Raw genomic sequence first — 13,579 nt, 5'->3', positions numbered from 1 at the left:
CCTCAGTGCTTCAAGTGCTTCCAACTTCATGTTTAAACCTCTAAGGTCACCTACAGCAGGAGCAGCTAAAATCTCAATTGCCACCTTACACTCCCTATTTCCACCTTCTCCTTGCACTTGCAGAAAATAATACCCCAAATCAGAAGTAGGGCATCACACAACAGCTCCATTTCCTAATATGAAGCTCGTTAGTTTATTATTTTCCTCTGCTGCAAAACAGCTGTGATTTTAATTTGCAATTTTTATAGCTATCCCCTCATTTTTATTCTGAGAAATAGAAAAAAGATTAAATGAGTCACAACCTCAAAGCAAGTCAATGTCAGAATCAAAATTATTCCAGGTCTCCAGACTTCCACGACTCGGTCTAATCCATAGCACTGCACAGATCCCAGCAAATCATTTAACCTATTTTTGTCAAACCTTGCTCCTAATGGAAATCCTGCAAGTGCTTAACCTATTTCAATCATCATTTCTCCCTCTTTCAAAGTAGAAAAACACCAGTTTGAGACAATAAGGTAAGAGTGAATTACTGCACTCTTTCAACATAAGCAAAATCCTTTAACATCCTGCCAGAAGCATTTTTGGGTCAGAAATCTGCCATGGAAAACATGACCCTCTAGCCACAAAAAATCTAAATTTCCTGTGCACAATAATGGTGTTTATCTGTTTAAAAAAATTTAAATATCAATTTTGAGTTGAGGAAAAATTCATGTTTAAAAGGCCAGTTAACATATATCACAAAGGTGTGGTTTAAAAAAAAAAGATGAGAAAGTTTTAATCTCTACTTGCCTATCAATGCCCATATCCAGCTTCACTTCCATTTGTTCTATGATATCCTTTTTCTTCTGAAGGCATTCAGATAATTTAGGAGAAGAACTGCAACAGTATAGAAGATGTGTGACAGTATTAAAACATCAAAACTAATTTCTCTGCTGGGTTTGCTGCTTCCAACAGAATTTAGTGAAGATTTCCCACCCCAGCAGGAAAAGGGCACAGCCACAAACCCCCTTGAGTCCCACTGGAATGCAGCAGCAAAATCTCCATGGAGCAACATGTTCTTCCTCATTATCAGTATTCCTGGAGCTCACCCTCTCCCATTTGTTTCCAAAGGAACCAATTTGTTTAAACTTCCCTTCTTCCCCCTCCCACAATATCAAGTTGAACTACTCCTAGCATAAACTCCTCTTAATAGAGATGAAAAATGAAAAAAAAAAATTGCTTTCTTCACAAAAGAAAAAAAAAAAAAAAAGACCAGAGGAAATGTTAATCATAAAAAAGGTACCTGATCAGTGGCATCAGATGATCATTGAACTGCTTGTCAAATAAATGGAAAATAGTATTGGCCTGGTGGACAACATCCAAGAAATAAAGATTTGCGTTCTTTGAATCAGAAGAGGGAATGCCTGAAGCAAAGGAGGTTTCATTAGAATTGTAACGAGATGCAGTTCTTATAATTAGCATGATGACTTTTTAAATATGCAGATTTTTTTCATGAATGCTTAAATCACAGGCTTAGAGTTTCAAAAATTTACCACGGTGCCATATATAGAATTCTTTTTGTAGCTATATTGGTAACAAGCCTAAGAAATACCTAACTGGTAACATTTCTGATGGCAAAACAGAGCAGTCAATTTAAAAACTCCTTCAGAATGTGAGTTTGATGCTGTCTTGCAAGACAGACAGGTTCTCTCTGTCAAGATTTTAACTTCTTTAAACAAGCAGTTTTCTTATATACAGTCCCTCTAAGCACACAAATATACAAACAAGCATGGAATTCCTATAAACATTGTGATTTAATACAAAAATATTCTCCTGTTATGACACAGAATACAGAGGAAGGGAATGCTGATGTCCCAATTTCTATGACAAAAATGTTTCTAAAGACAGAAGCACGTTTCCATCTGTGCATCAATTCCCCAAATGAAAGTTACACTTTAGAAACCATTAAATGTCAACCCCCCAACACACAAAACAGATTTCATTTAACCAACACATCCTGAACAAGGCCAATCAATAAGGCACAGCAAAGATCATCTGCACAGAAAGGCCAAGGAGATGAAATGCTCAGGAAATTCTGTACTCACCAGCAAGGCCTGTTTCTAATGCATAATCGATGTGTTCAGTACATAAGAACTCTACAAGCATAGAAAAAATTCTGAAAGCATTCTTGGGTAAGTCAGAAGGATCAGAGAGCTTTAAAGAAAAAGAAAAAAATATCCTAAAGGTCAGTTCTACATAGATTTGAAAGTTTATTGGATATTGCATAGGGGATAAGCTTAAAATGTAACAGATATTCCAGAATAATTGGAATTTTACTCAAAATGAAAAGTATCCATACAGAGAATTATTGAGGAACAGACTGTAATAGCAATAAACCCTTCAGCATTTACAAGTAAACTGAAGCTACAACAGGATGCTACAATAAGCAAAAGTGTTAACAGTTTCTAATAATAATTACTAAGGGTAATAATAAAAGAAGATATTAATTAATAGTCCTTACAACAGTTTTCCAGATGCAGTCTCAGAACTGCCTAACCTGCATGCCACTGGATGCTGGGAAAATGCACACAGAAGAGATTACTCTATGTGTACCCTGTATTTTTTATTCTTTTAACACTCTCCTGGCACTGGCCACAGTGAGGAGCAGGACACTGGGTTAGCTGCAGCTCCAGTTTGTGTTCTTTTAGCACTGCAGCAAAAATAATGCAGCTGAACCTGGGCTACATTTAGCACAGTTCAGCTGGAGTCAATGGAGCATGAACACTTTTATTAAGTGCAGCAATGGCCACATTTACACTCAGCATCTGGACTTTGATGAGCTGTAAGCAACATGGGATTTTGGACAGCAACCTGTCAGTAAATCCCTTTTCTAAAGAAAAACGTGACAGGGCTTTTGTACCTAGGAAAACCAGCTTTGGTTCCTAAAGGAATTAGGTGAAGACTTTTATAAAGCTTCAAGGAAGAAAGATTAATACTGCAACTGCAGGTAATTTACACAACAGTCACAAATATTTCTGCTGTATTTCCCCCCAAAAAACTCAAAAACCCAACAACAGAGATTTCCAAACAGTGAAATGTTTCAATATATGGCTACATCAAAATTTCCAATTTATTTTTCCTAAAGCAGTCACAGCTGGCAGAACCCTGCACACATCTGCTATGTGACATAAACACCACAATTAGTTAGCCAGGGACTAACTTATCTTTTGTCCAAAGTGAGTTGCTTTGACCGCAAACCCCTAAATTCTAAAATCCTAATTCTGGAAATCTCCTTATGTGCCAAGATCCATTGGGGTTTCCACTCAAATAGAATTCTTCTAAAACAATTTATATTATATCTGATCTCAACAGAAACAAAAGGTTGTGCACATGTGGAAAAAAACACAGTTTATATCATGAATTTAACAACTGCTTCTAGCAACTATGATGTTGAGAAAAATAATGATCCACCTGCTTGCCTTAGAGCACTGATTCTCACCCTGAGGAAGGCGGTGATCCCAAGGGTGTCCAGGTAAAAGTCTGTACCCTGTTCTGTCTTTGGCTCCACTCAGTTTCTAAAATATTAAAACATCTGAAGTTTTTTTGCCATAAGCTCACTGAGAATGTTAAAGGAATTTCCTAGAAATCAGTGTGTTTAGCTAATAAAAAAAAATCACATTTAAGTCTGCAATTAAATTTCAAAGGTTTTCATTTACACCAAGTACCAGAGAAATATGATTGACAGGCAGTAAAACCAGCAATTTAATCAGAAGTAAAATACCTTTTTCATGTTAGACTGAAGCATTTAAAGAACTGTAGAGGGTTACCAAGGTAAATAATGTTTAAGACTATTCCTCTCAGCATTTTATTGGTGATCATTCACTAATGTAAGAAGAAATTACACTTGAGGCAGGAAAACAGCTGTCGAACAGTGTATTTTAAAAGCAGGAAAAGAAAACCACACTAAATGTTTCTCAGGTTTTGGGTTTTATTTAGTAAGAAAAGCAATGCAGCCAGTAGGTTTAACCATCCCCACTTCTTCCAAAACCAGCCAGCATTAATACTCCCAAATTACAACTAGATCCACATGGAAAGACAAACCCTCAGCCTCCACTGTGGCTCCATTTCCATGAAAAACACAGGAGACAACTGAAATATCCTTTCCTTTCCAAATCTACAACAACCTTCCTATCACACCTCAACCAAAAACTTGAGCTCAAGACTGAATCTCACACACCAAATGATACCACACCAAGGGAGGTCACAGGAAGCAAACTTACCCTGTGACATCTTTCAAAAGCTTGCTTGGTTTCTTGCAAAAGGTTAACCACCACTTCTTGGGACAGGAAGGTTTCCCCATGTGTGTCAATGCTTGGCCCCAGGGGTAAGTTTGTTCGTTGCCTTAGTCTCTCTTTGAGGTCTTGAATACTGGAACAAAGACAAACCCCAAGAAGATTTCACCAGGTGGAAATTTTGACACAAAAACTCAACAACAATTTAGCATCTTTTAGTTGTTAACTCAAAAAACAGGACCCAAGACACAGTTTAGGATGTGCAAGCATTAAGACAAGTCTTGCAAGCTTTAAAAACAAAACTTGGCAGTAAATGCAAAACTACCACCTCTGATTCCATGGTCAACTGTGTTCTGGAATGGCACATTCACACATGGGAGCAGCTATTCATTCCCTTGTGGGATGAGTGATTTCACTGCAATCCTGCAGCACTTCTGCTCTCTGGACAGATTTACCTCCATCCTCTCTGTCACCTTGCAAACACTAATGAGAGCTTCCTATCTCATCCACACCCACAAATCCTCTCATCCTCATCCATTATCTCAGCAGTTCTTTATTTAGTCAAGCATGCTTCAACACATTTCCATGCATAAAACAACCCATACAGTTACGCACCACAATAAATTTAATTTTCCCCAAGAAAATTAAATTTTCATCTTTGCTTTTTTTTTAAATTACTTCACTACTGCTTTTTCCATATCATTCCTCATTCCTGACACACTGAACCCAGCAGCTCTTTGAAAGGTGCAGTAGCCTTAGCACCTCTGCTTCACACGATTTTTAATACTTCCTATCCCACTTCTCACTACTCCTTCATTAGTTTTTCTACCCTGAGGATAATGAAGTCTTGTTTTACCTTTCTCTAAGTCCATTGCATCTTCTGGGCTCACTAAGAGCTTTCTCACTGACATTGCTATGGTCTTTTCCCCTTCCTAGGTCTTGGGAGGGGACCACAAGACCTGGGCAGGTGAAAAAAAATGTATGCTTTTAGATACACACATATACATGCTTTAGGTACCTTAGTTTTGCTTCAGTCCTTTTGTGGATCTGGATCCTAAGTTGAAACATAGGTTTAACTGGTATTTTTCATTTCCAGTATGTACAAATACCATGCACTGAGTACATTTCACATGTACTGAGAGCAACACATTTTTGAGCAGAACATAAAGTGAAAGCAAATTATAAAAAGCTGTAGGTCTTTGGCAGTTCATCACTGTGCATCTGACATGGCAAATACAGCCTTTCTCCCCTCACCACCTCCCTTCCACTTCAAAACTATCAAACTTCCCCAAAGGAACTTACCCTCCAGTGCCAATGGACCTCTTCTGGTGGTTTTTGGAATCATAATAGCGCTGCAGAATCATTGCACTCCTACTTTTCAAATAGCCAATTTCCACCTCAATGTAATTCTCCAAGTAGGAAATGAAAATGGCCTTGATAAGCTTAGACAAGAAAGTCTGCTTATCAGTACCCAAGTTAAATTCCATCAATTTGCTTGACAGATTAGTGGTTCTTTATGCAAAAGAAACAAAGAAGGGAAGGGGAGGAAAAGGTTGAATGTGGATGAATTACAGCATTACACGTTTGTAAAGTACACAGAATGAATTACACATTACACATTTGGAAAGTACAGCACAACAGAACCCTGATGGTGATTAAGACTTGGAGCAGTTTCACATTTAAGTAAAGAATTTCACATAATTCATGTTTAATTACACACAGCTCCACTGCAATCAAGTTGCCAGTGAGATGGGGAGGACTGGCTTTTCCACAGTTTTAAAATTACTCTTGAAGATCACAATAATACCCATTGAAAATAATAATGGCCATTTTAAATTTTCCTTAGGAAACCCATCATTGTAAAGGTTAATAGACATAAAAAATTTACAGCTTTTATGAGAAGTTTACATTTTTGGCTCCTTTTTCTTGACAATAATTCTGTTTATTTTCCAATAGCTTCAATCCAATAATTTCATCATTGATATATACATACCTTGTATATAGATCATAGAGGTTTTTAAGATACTGTTCTGCATCTGATTTCCTGTGTTCTTCCAGCTGGTCCTTCACATAACTCTGCAAAATTTGGTACATCTGTTAGAAGATTAACTGACAAGCAAATGAAATACTCACTACTTCCTAGATTATATAGAATTTCCTGCACAGTGTAGATCTTACTTAAAGGAAATTCATCTTTCCTTTGGTTTTACATCTCTAATTTACACTTCCTGCATTATCCACAGAGGGGGTTAAACACTTGTAGAAGTGATTTAATACTACAAAACAGTAATGTGTGACGCAAAGACAAAAGACAGATGGCTTTGAAAATATGTCTGACCAACTAACACAAAATCCCCTTTAAGAATCAAAAGCACCAGAGGCCTCAGAGCATTTCTGCAGTGGACAAGGCAAAGGAGATGGTTACATATTTGCTTATCATAATACATACACAAAGCAGATACAAGCCTAGAGCCTTCTTATCATTTGAACAAAATATAATATTTGAACAAAAATATAATTTAGCATAAAATACTAATTCAAAACTGACACATGAAATTGGGGGTGAAACACAAGCTCAATCTCTACACTATGAGAACAACATCTACAGGGAAATTGCTTTTTGCAAGGAAAGTCATGCTGTTGGACTTTAAGAACTTAAGTGGGTCTATTTGCAGGATGAAAAACTTAGTATTTTCAATTCCTCTAGATTTTCATAAATATTGCATTAGCTGCAAGACAGTACTCACAACATAAAAGATTTTCACTTATTCAATGCTAACCTCACACACAACACCCAAATCCAAGAATGAGCAAATTAAAGATATGAAATGTGGAAGTTCTTTTCCTCACATATTCTTGGTAGGGGGCATAGAGAAGAAATCAAACTTGTGTATGACATCTCATGAATTACCCAATGAACACAGCAATTCCCTAATGATTTTAATATTGAGTTTGAGTATTTGCAGTCACCCTGTATTCAGAGCACAAGGAGATTTATTTGATATGGGCTTGAGTATCTGTCCTAATTGTTACAGAGCAATGAGGTGATTCTACACCCTTACACAAAGATTACAAATACTGTAAATTCTCATTAACTCCTATTACCAGGTGAAATATTTCTTTATTAAGAGGTGCCTCAATGAACTTCAACATGTTAAAATTTAAAATACCTGAAGTTTAACTTCAAAGATATTTTGAATGAGTTTGGCTAGCACGGTCTCTGGATTGCTAAAGATTTCTCCAACTTGCTTATTCACTCTCTGGCAGAGAATGGCAGCATCTTCAAAGACATCATTCCTCAGGAATGCACCCTAGGGATTGAGAAGCACATTTTAGAATATATTTCCAACAACCTATAGGATTAAATAAATCAATAATGTAATGTAAATAAAGAAATGATGTAAAACAAAGTGCATTACCTCTTGACACTGTTTTATGTACACATCAACACAGTGGGAATAGCCCTGTGGAAGGAAAAAAACAACTTAATGTTAGAGCAGGGTGTTCATGTTTCCAGTGCAAAACAAAATCAAGGTAATACAAAGCTTGTGAAAAAGTTAAAAAAAAAAACAAACAAACAGAATTCATTCAAAGCACAGACTTTTCCAAACTCATTTTTCTCACATCTCTAACATAACTCCACTTACCACCACTCTACATGGATCTATACCTCAAGTTTCAACATTCTTTCTCAAGCATGAAAGTCAGGTCACACCCATGCAAGAGAAGATTATCTTAGAAAGTTCCCCACTGATGCTGCCCCCAATCCCCCTCATCTCTCTCCTGTATTCCCCTGCACTTGATTTCAGATTGAGCACCTCAGTCCTGAAGTGACACATTATCTGACATGAGGGTTGTGCCCACACAAATACCTTCACTCAAAACAGGCACTTATTGTGCTGTGGGTTGATTTTATTCACATATTTAAATTAAGCCCCTCAGCTTTTACCTTAAAGTGAAGCAAAACTGCTGCTACTTCTCTCATCCTGGAGATTTCTCCTCTGCGCTGAGCACTGGTAAACTCTTGAATTAACTGGCACTCTAAATCGTGGTACTTACCTGGAGAGAAAAGGGGATAACAACAAAAACCCATCAGGCTACAGAATTCAGGCAAAAACTGTAATACTGACAGTATTGCTTACTTCTTTAATCATCTTTAACAATTCAAATACAGCAATATGGATTGAACTGGATAGATAACTTACTTGCTATCTTTGATTTTACTTCAGAAAACCTGTTAACAACAACAAAAAAAAATAGCATGATTAAATTCAAATCCACATCACATGAGAAATCACAGGCATCCTGGATCATGAACAGCAGGCACTCTGCTTAAAAATGAAAACATGCAGCACAAAGACGACAGAAAAGTTCCCTAAAAACCTACAAGCATCTAATTCAAATCTAGCATTAAGTCAGCAAAGCAAAATTATCCCATTAAAAGTCTGTTAAGCAGTTTAGGATGTGTATGTAAAGATGATCCTACAACATGAGTGTGTGAACACAAATTTGAGAATAGAGGAGAGAGAAATAAGCACACAATCCAGCTCAAAAGCTCCATGAATCCCTAAGCACAGCACCAAAAGGGGAGACAAGGGAAGCATCAGAAAAATCATAGCTGTGTGAAGATTTACTTTCTTAAAAAGATGTTCAGATCGATTTTTACCTGTCAAAAGGCAGTTCCTGTGCAATCAAATGCAGTTTCTGAATAATATCAGCTGCCTCTTTAATCTGGTGAGAGGAAAACATGACAGAGTCATTAAAGAAGGTCTGATTTGGGGCTGTTCCTTTCCTCCCCCTGCACTGTCCAATTTTCATACACAAAGTCCCTATCTCTAAAGCTGGTTGAGTTGACATACCCGTGGAAGAGATCAGCCCCTCCAAGTTCCCATATGTACTTTTAAGATGCTTAAGGTATTTTTCTTTAACATAAAGTAATATAGGTCAAAATGTGATGAAAAGTCACATTACATGTTCCCATTGGGGATGTCTGTGGAGGTGTGTGAGCTGTCTGGACAAACAGCTCATACCAAAAAAAAAGCCATGACCATGCTTGGCATGGAGAGGGGAAAAACGGGAATAAAACAGAGAATTCTCCCAAAGAAGGAGAAATGTAAGATGGATTAGAAACTCTGAGGTGCAAAGCAAAAATCAAGATGGAAGTCAGGTAATTACAGAGCTACAAGATAAGAATAGCTGCATGACTACAGAAGTTAATGAACAGGTACCACAGCATGCAAATCTGTGCTCTGCTCTGGGCAGCAGAACCTTTTATCAATTATTTTTCCACCATCAGTCAGCACAGGAAGTGCATCTAAGCAGTGCTTAGTGACTGCTTTGCTAGGCTGAATAAAATGATGGAAAACACAAATTTCAAAATGTGGGGAAGGCTTCAGGCTGCAACTGAACTTGAGTGGATTTAAGCAGAGCTGCCTGGGCCAAACCTGACACAACTGGAGCACATCTGATGAGGAGCAGCTGAGGGGGCTCAGCCTGGAGAAAAGGAGGCTCAGGAGGGACCTTCTCACTCTCCAAAATTCCAGGGGGCAGCCAGGGGGATTTGGCTCTGCTCCCAGAGAACAAGGGACAGGACAAGAGGAAACAGACTCAAGTTGTCCCATGGGAGGTTTAGATTCACATTAGAAAAAAATTCTTCATGGAAGGGGTTGTCACTGGCACAGCTGCCCAGGGCAGTGGTGGAGTGCCCATCCCTGGGGGATTTCAAAGCCATGTGGATGTGGCACTTGGGGACACGGGTTAGTGGTGGCCTTGGCAGTGCTGGGGGAAAGGTTGGGCTCGAGGGTCTCAGAGGTCTTGTGCAACCTGAATTATTTGATGACTAAAAGCTTTATAAGCTGGCACAATGGAGAACATGCAGAATTTGCAGTTTATCTTGTTCCTCCAATTAGTGATGATCCAGGGAACTGAAGTGAGAGGGAAGGAAGTAATGAAATCCTATTCTGCCACCACTTAGAGCAGGCTGGATTAAAACTTTTCAAGAATAGAAGCAGACACACAGGTAAGAATAGAGAGCACAGGCATCACACCAGGCTGGTTGTTCAGCAAAAATAGGGGCACTCAAAGTGTATCCATTCTGACTATTAAGAGCAGCTTATGTTTTGAACTGTCAGCTTACAATAGCCTCTTAAGGCAGAAGCTGCTACACTCCTCAAATAAATCCAATGAAAGAGCAGTTATTTCTATTAGCTTGCAGCAACATTAATACCTAACAACTGGGATCTGTGCAATTGTCCATATATTAGCAGTTATTCACCAAAGCTGCAAAATCAAAACAAACAAAAAAAACCCAACATTTTCTTTGTTTCCTCCTCACACAATAGCTGTTAACTAACTTAGATTTTATTGAACTCAGGACTTTTTCTATGCACAAGAGAAGCCATGACAAATCAATTCTCCACAGTTTCTGCTTAAACCCGGACATCTTTAATTTTTAATTGAATCGGGCTTCTGTAAACCATTAAAACCAAAATAAATATTGATTTTTTAAAATACAACTTAAGGGCTATAATGTATCTGGGAAAAAAACAACTGAAAAATCATAGAGAAATAATGGCAAGGGAGAATTTTAACACAAAACATGCACAAGTGAAAAGGCAGAATGAAATAATATTAAGTACAGAACATAAACAGAGAAATGGGCATAAGAATAAGAGTAAATATATTAAGCAGGACAATGTTATTGAATGATAAACAAGTGAGCTGCTGATCATTTTGACAGTTTAATTGTGCTGGAGTGATTTGCTCACCTCAAGAATCTTTAGTACAGGAGAAAGATTGGTTAGCTAGCAGCACAAGGGAAATTATAAGGATTCAGAGGGTGAAGACACAATGCACAGAAAGGGGACAAGCCAGCAAGGAAAATCTTCACAGAGGTAAGTCAGAAATTGCTCAGTATGGCTGGGAGAAAGTGGGAAGCAACAAATGGAGTGCAGGGAAAGAAAGGAATCCAACAGATTTTAAGAACAGACACTATTGAGAAAAGTATCAATTAGAAGATAACTGTACTATGTTCTTTTTTGTGCCTCTCCTCTCACAGTGTCCCCTCAATGTCTCAAAGAAAAGCCCACACTTGTGAGGGCTGGCAGAGCACAAAAAATCATAACACCCTCTAAAACATTGTCTAAAACCCCCATCAGTTTGAAGATCAGAAGACACTGGCAAAGCACTAAGGCTTCACATTTAAGAATGTTTGTTACTATCTCATACTTTAGAAGTATTTTTAGAACAAAGATGCATTAAGATGTAACAGCTCCTGTCTGGGCAGGCTCTTTTACAAACACTTCTTCAAGTTATTGTTTAAATCAGGGGGGAAAAGTTCAAGAATCCCCCTGGCTGAAATTAGCCCCAGTAAGATAACTTGTATCCAGAAATTCTTGCCTGTGTTCCCACACCCTTCCCCTGCAGACTGGCACAAGACTTAGGGCCTTTACATTTGTCTTCCTCCAGATTTGATGAATATCTTATTATTCTTTGGGGTGTACAGAAATTCATTTGTTTACAATTTCCACGTTCACCCTATTTATCTACCAAATTTTTCTGGTTCTCCAACAGGATGTATCATGAAACTTTAATTTATAAATAAAGTGAAAGTTGAATTCTTTGAGCCTCTTGAGCAGACAATACATCATTCTTGAAGTTATATTTTGTTATTCACCATGTTATTCACCATTAAATATTTGTAAAATGCATGTTTTATTAGTCCTTAGGAAAAAAGAAAGAATTTATGCAGCTCTGGGAAAGGCTGTCTATAGAAGAACTTCCCTTATGCTGAAACCTTTCTGTTTCCCTTGGAAATCAGGGAAGATTTTCCTCTGCTCTCTCTTGAATTAGGGCAAGCTATCAACTAGTAATTACCACATATCCACAGACCATGAATCAAAAGGCACTGTGCAAGTGACTCCTTGGGAATACAACTATATAAAATGATTAGCTTTTCATTTCCCTGAGAGACACCTCCAGCTCAGTGGGGAGGGGGTGACTATTAACCTGTTCTCAGGTCTCCCATGAGCTGCACATTTCAAGCACATATTTTTCTGCTGAATGTGCAAATCAATTTTTGCTGAATGTTTACTGTTTCCACATATTATAATGTTTTTCCTGACTACTACCATACCACTGCACAGAATTTAAGGAGGGAAGGAAGATTCTTCAGGATACATTAAAAAAAAACCCAACAAACCCAAACCAACAATTTTATTTAAACTGCACTGGGAAATCCAAAGTGTCCTTTTGCTTAGAGCTGGATTTTTTTCCTTCAATTTATTTCTGTTTGTCACACTACTCAGATTATATTTGCTTCATGAACGTACTCTTGAAGCACAAGAAAAACAAAATGCTTGAACGTTTCTTTGAAGTTTTCCTGCCTGGTTCCTCTAAATTCCAAGGGTGGAGACATAACCACAGGACTACACAAAGCCCAAAGGCATGCTGTGACAAAAAGGTATCCAAGGCCAGTGGACTGACCCAACAGAGCAAAGTTGCACAAAGAAGTTGCATTCAGAAACGTTCTGCTTTACAGGATGGATCTGAGGCAAGGGGTTCAAAGGAAACAGGCAGATATTGTACTGCACTCCAAAGTTGCCCTCCCAGCGTTTCCCAAATCTCCGATAATTTCATAAAATGAAAAATGCCAACATTGCCACATTAAGCATCGTTGAATACAAGTGCTTTATCAGCAATCTGCAGCCCAGTGTTGTTAATTTCCATTTCAGAACAATGAAACTTTAACAAGTCAGTCACTCGGTGGTTTGAAGTCTGACCATGGTAAGTCATGGTAGCAGCTTGTAATTAGGGCAGTCCCGCTTATTGCTTTGAACTGCTTTCATCCCGCTGACAGCCCTTACCTTTTCAGAGTTTGTAAAAACATCAGACTTCAGCTCTCCATCCAGAAACTCATTAAAGTATTTCATCAGCTTCTGAGCCTCCACAGCCCGTTGCCGTGGCGTGTTTACCCCCTCCAGCTGGTCGCCAAGGTGACAGACCTTCGTTGCTACATAGCTGATGTGCTCATCCAGCTCTTGGAAATGTTGGAAGGCAACCTGGAGAACACAGACACTAAAATCATGATTTCCATTTCATGTACTACAGGAAACACAAGATTTCCTTCAGGAAGAAGCCCAGTGAACGCAGGTGCTGCATCTCAGAACTGCTAATTAATTAATTATACACAACCCAAAGAAAGCTTAGTGGTTTTCTTTAAATTATTGTGAAGACTGCCCACTTTCAGCATTGCTAACACTCCTTAATGGAACGTGCAGATGAGCCTCCTTTGACAGGAGAAATTGTCA

At 38.2% G+C, this 13,579-nt stretch overlaps 1 protein-coding gene across 2 annotated transcripts in view; it reads right to left on the bottom strand.

The window, feature by feature from the left end:
* The window catches only part of EXOC5 (exocyst complex component 5), a 28,178-nt gene that overhangs the window by 7,227 nt on the left and 7,372 nt on the right, over positions 1 to 13,579 (bottom strand). The window contains exons 4-16 of one of the 2 annotated variants that reach the window (XM_077180842.1): positions 13,136 to 13,330; positions 8,938 to 9,002; positions 8,477 to 8,505; positions 8,221 to 8,330; positions 7,691 to 7,735; positions 7,442 to 7,582; positions 6,265 to 6,347; positions 5,574 to 5,783; positions 5,290 to 5,325; positions 4,260 to 4,407; positions 2,085 to 2,193; positions 1,283 to 1,403; positions 790 to 876 (exon numbers count right to left, since the gene is read on the bottom strand). In XM_077180842.1, coding sequence (XP_077036957.1) covers positions 790 to 876; positions 1,283 to 1,403; positions 2,085 to 2,193; positions 4,260 to 4,407; positions 5,290 to 5,325; positions 5,574 to 5,783; positions 6,265 to 6,347; positions 7,442 to 7,582; positions 7,691 to 7,735; positions 8,221 to 8,330; positions 8,477 to 8,505; positions 8,938 to 9,002; positions 13,136 to 13,330 — 1,379 coding nt within the window. The remainder of the gene's footprint in view (positions 1 to 789; positions 877 to 1,282; positions 1,404 to 2,084; positions 2,194 to 4,259; positions 4,408 to 5,289; positions 5,326 to 5,573; positions 5,784 to 6,264; positions 6,348 to 7,441; positions 7,583 to 7,690; positions 7,736 to 8,220; positions 8,331 to 8,476; positions 8,506 to 8,937; positions 9,003 to 13,135; positions 13,331 to 13,579) is intronic. The other variant, XM_054634847.2, reaches the window with a different exon arrangement.

This window comes from Agelaius phoeniceus, chromosome 6, assembly GCF_051311805.1.
Source record: "Agelaius phoeniceus isolate bAgePho1 chromosome 6, bAgePho1.hap1, whole genome shotgun sequence".
Taxonomy (NCBI): domain Eukaryota; kingdom Metazoa; phylum Chordata; class Aves; order Passeriformes; family Icteridae; genus Agelaius; species Agelaius phoeniceus.
Note: the sequence above shows the minus strand (reverse complement) of the source record. Positions and strands in the feature narration are given on the sequence as shown.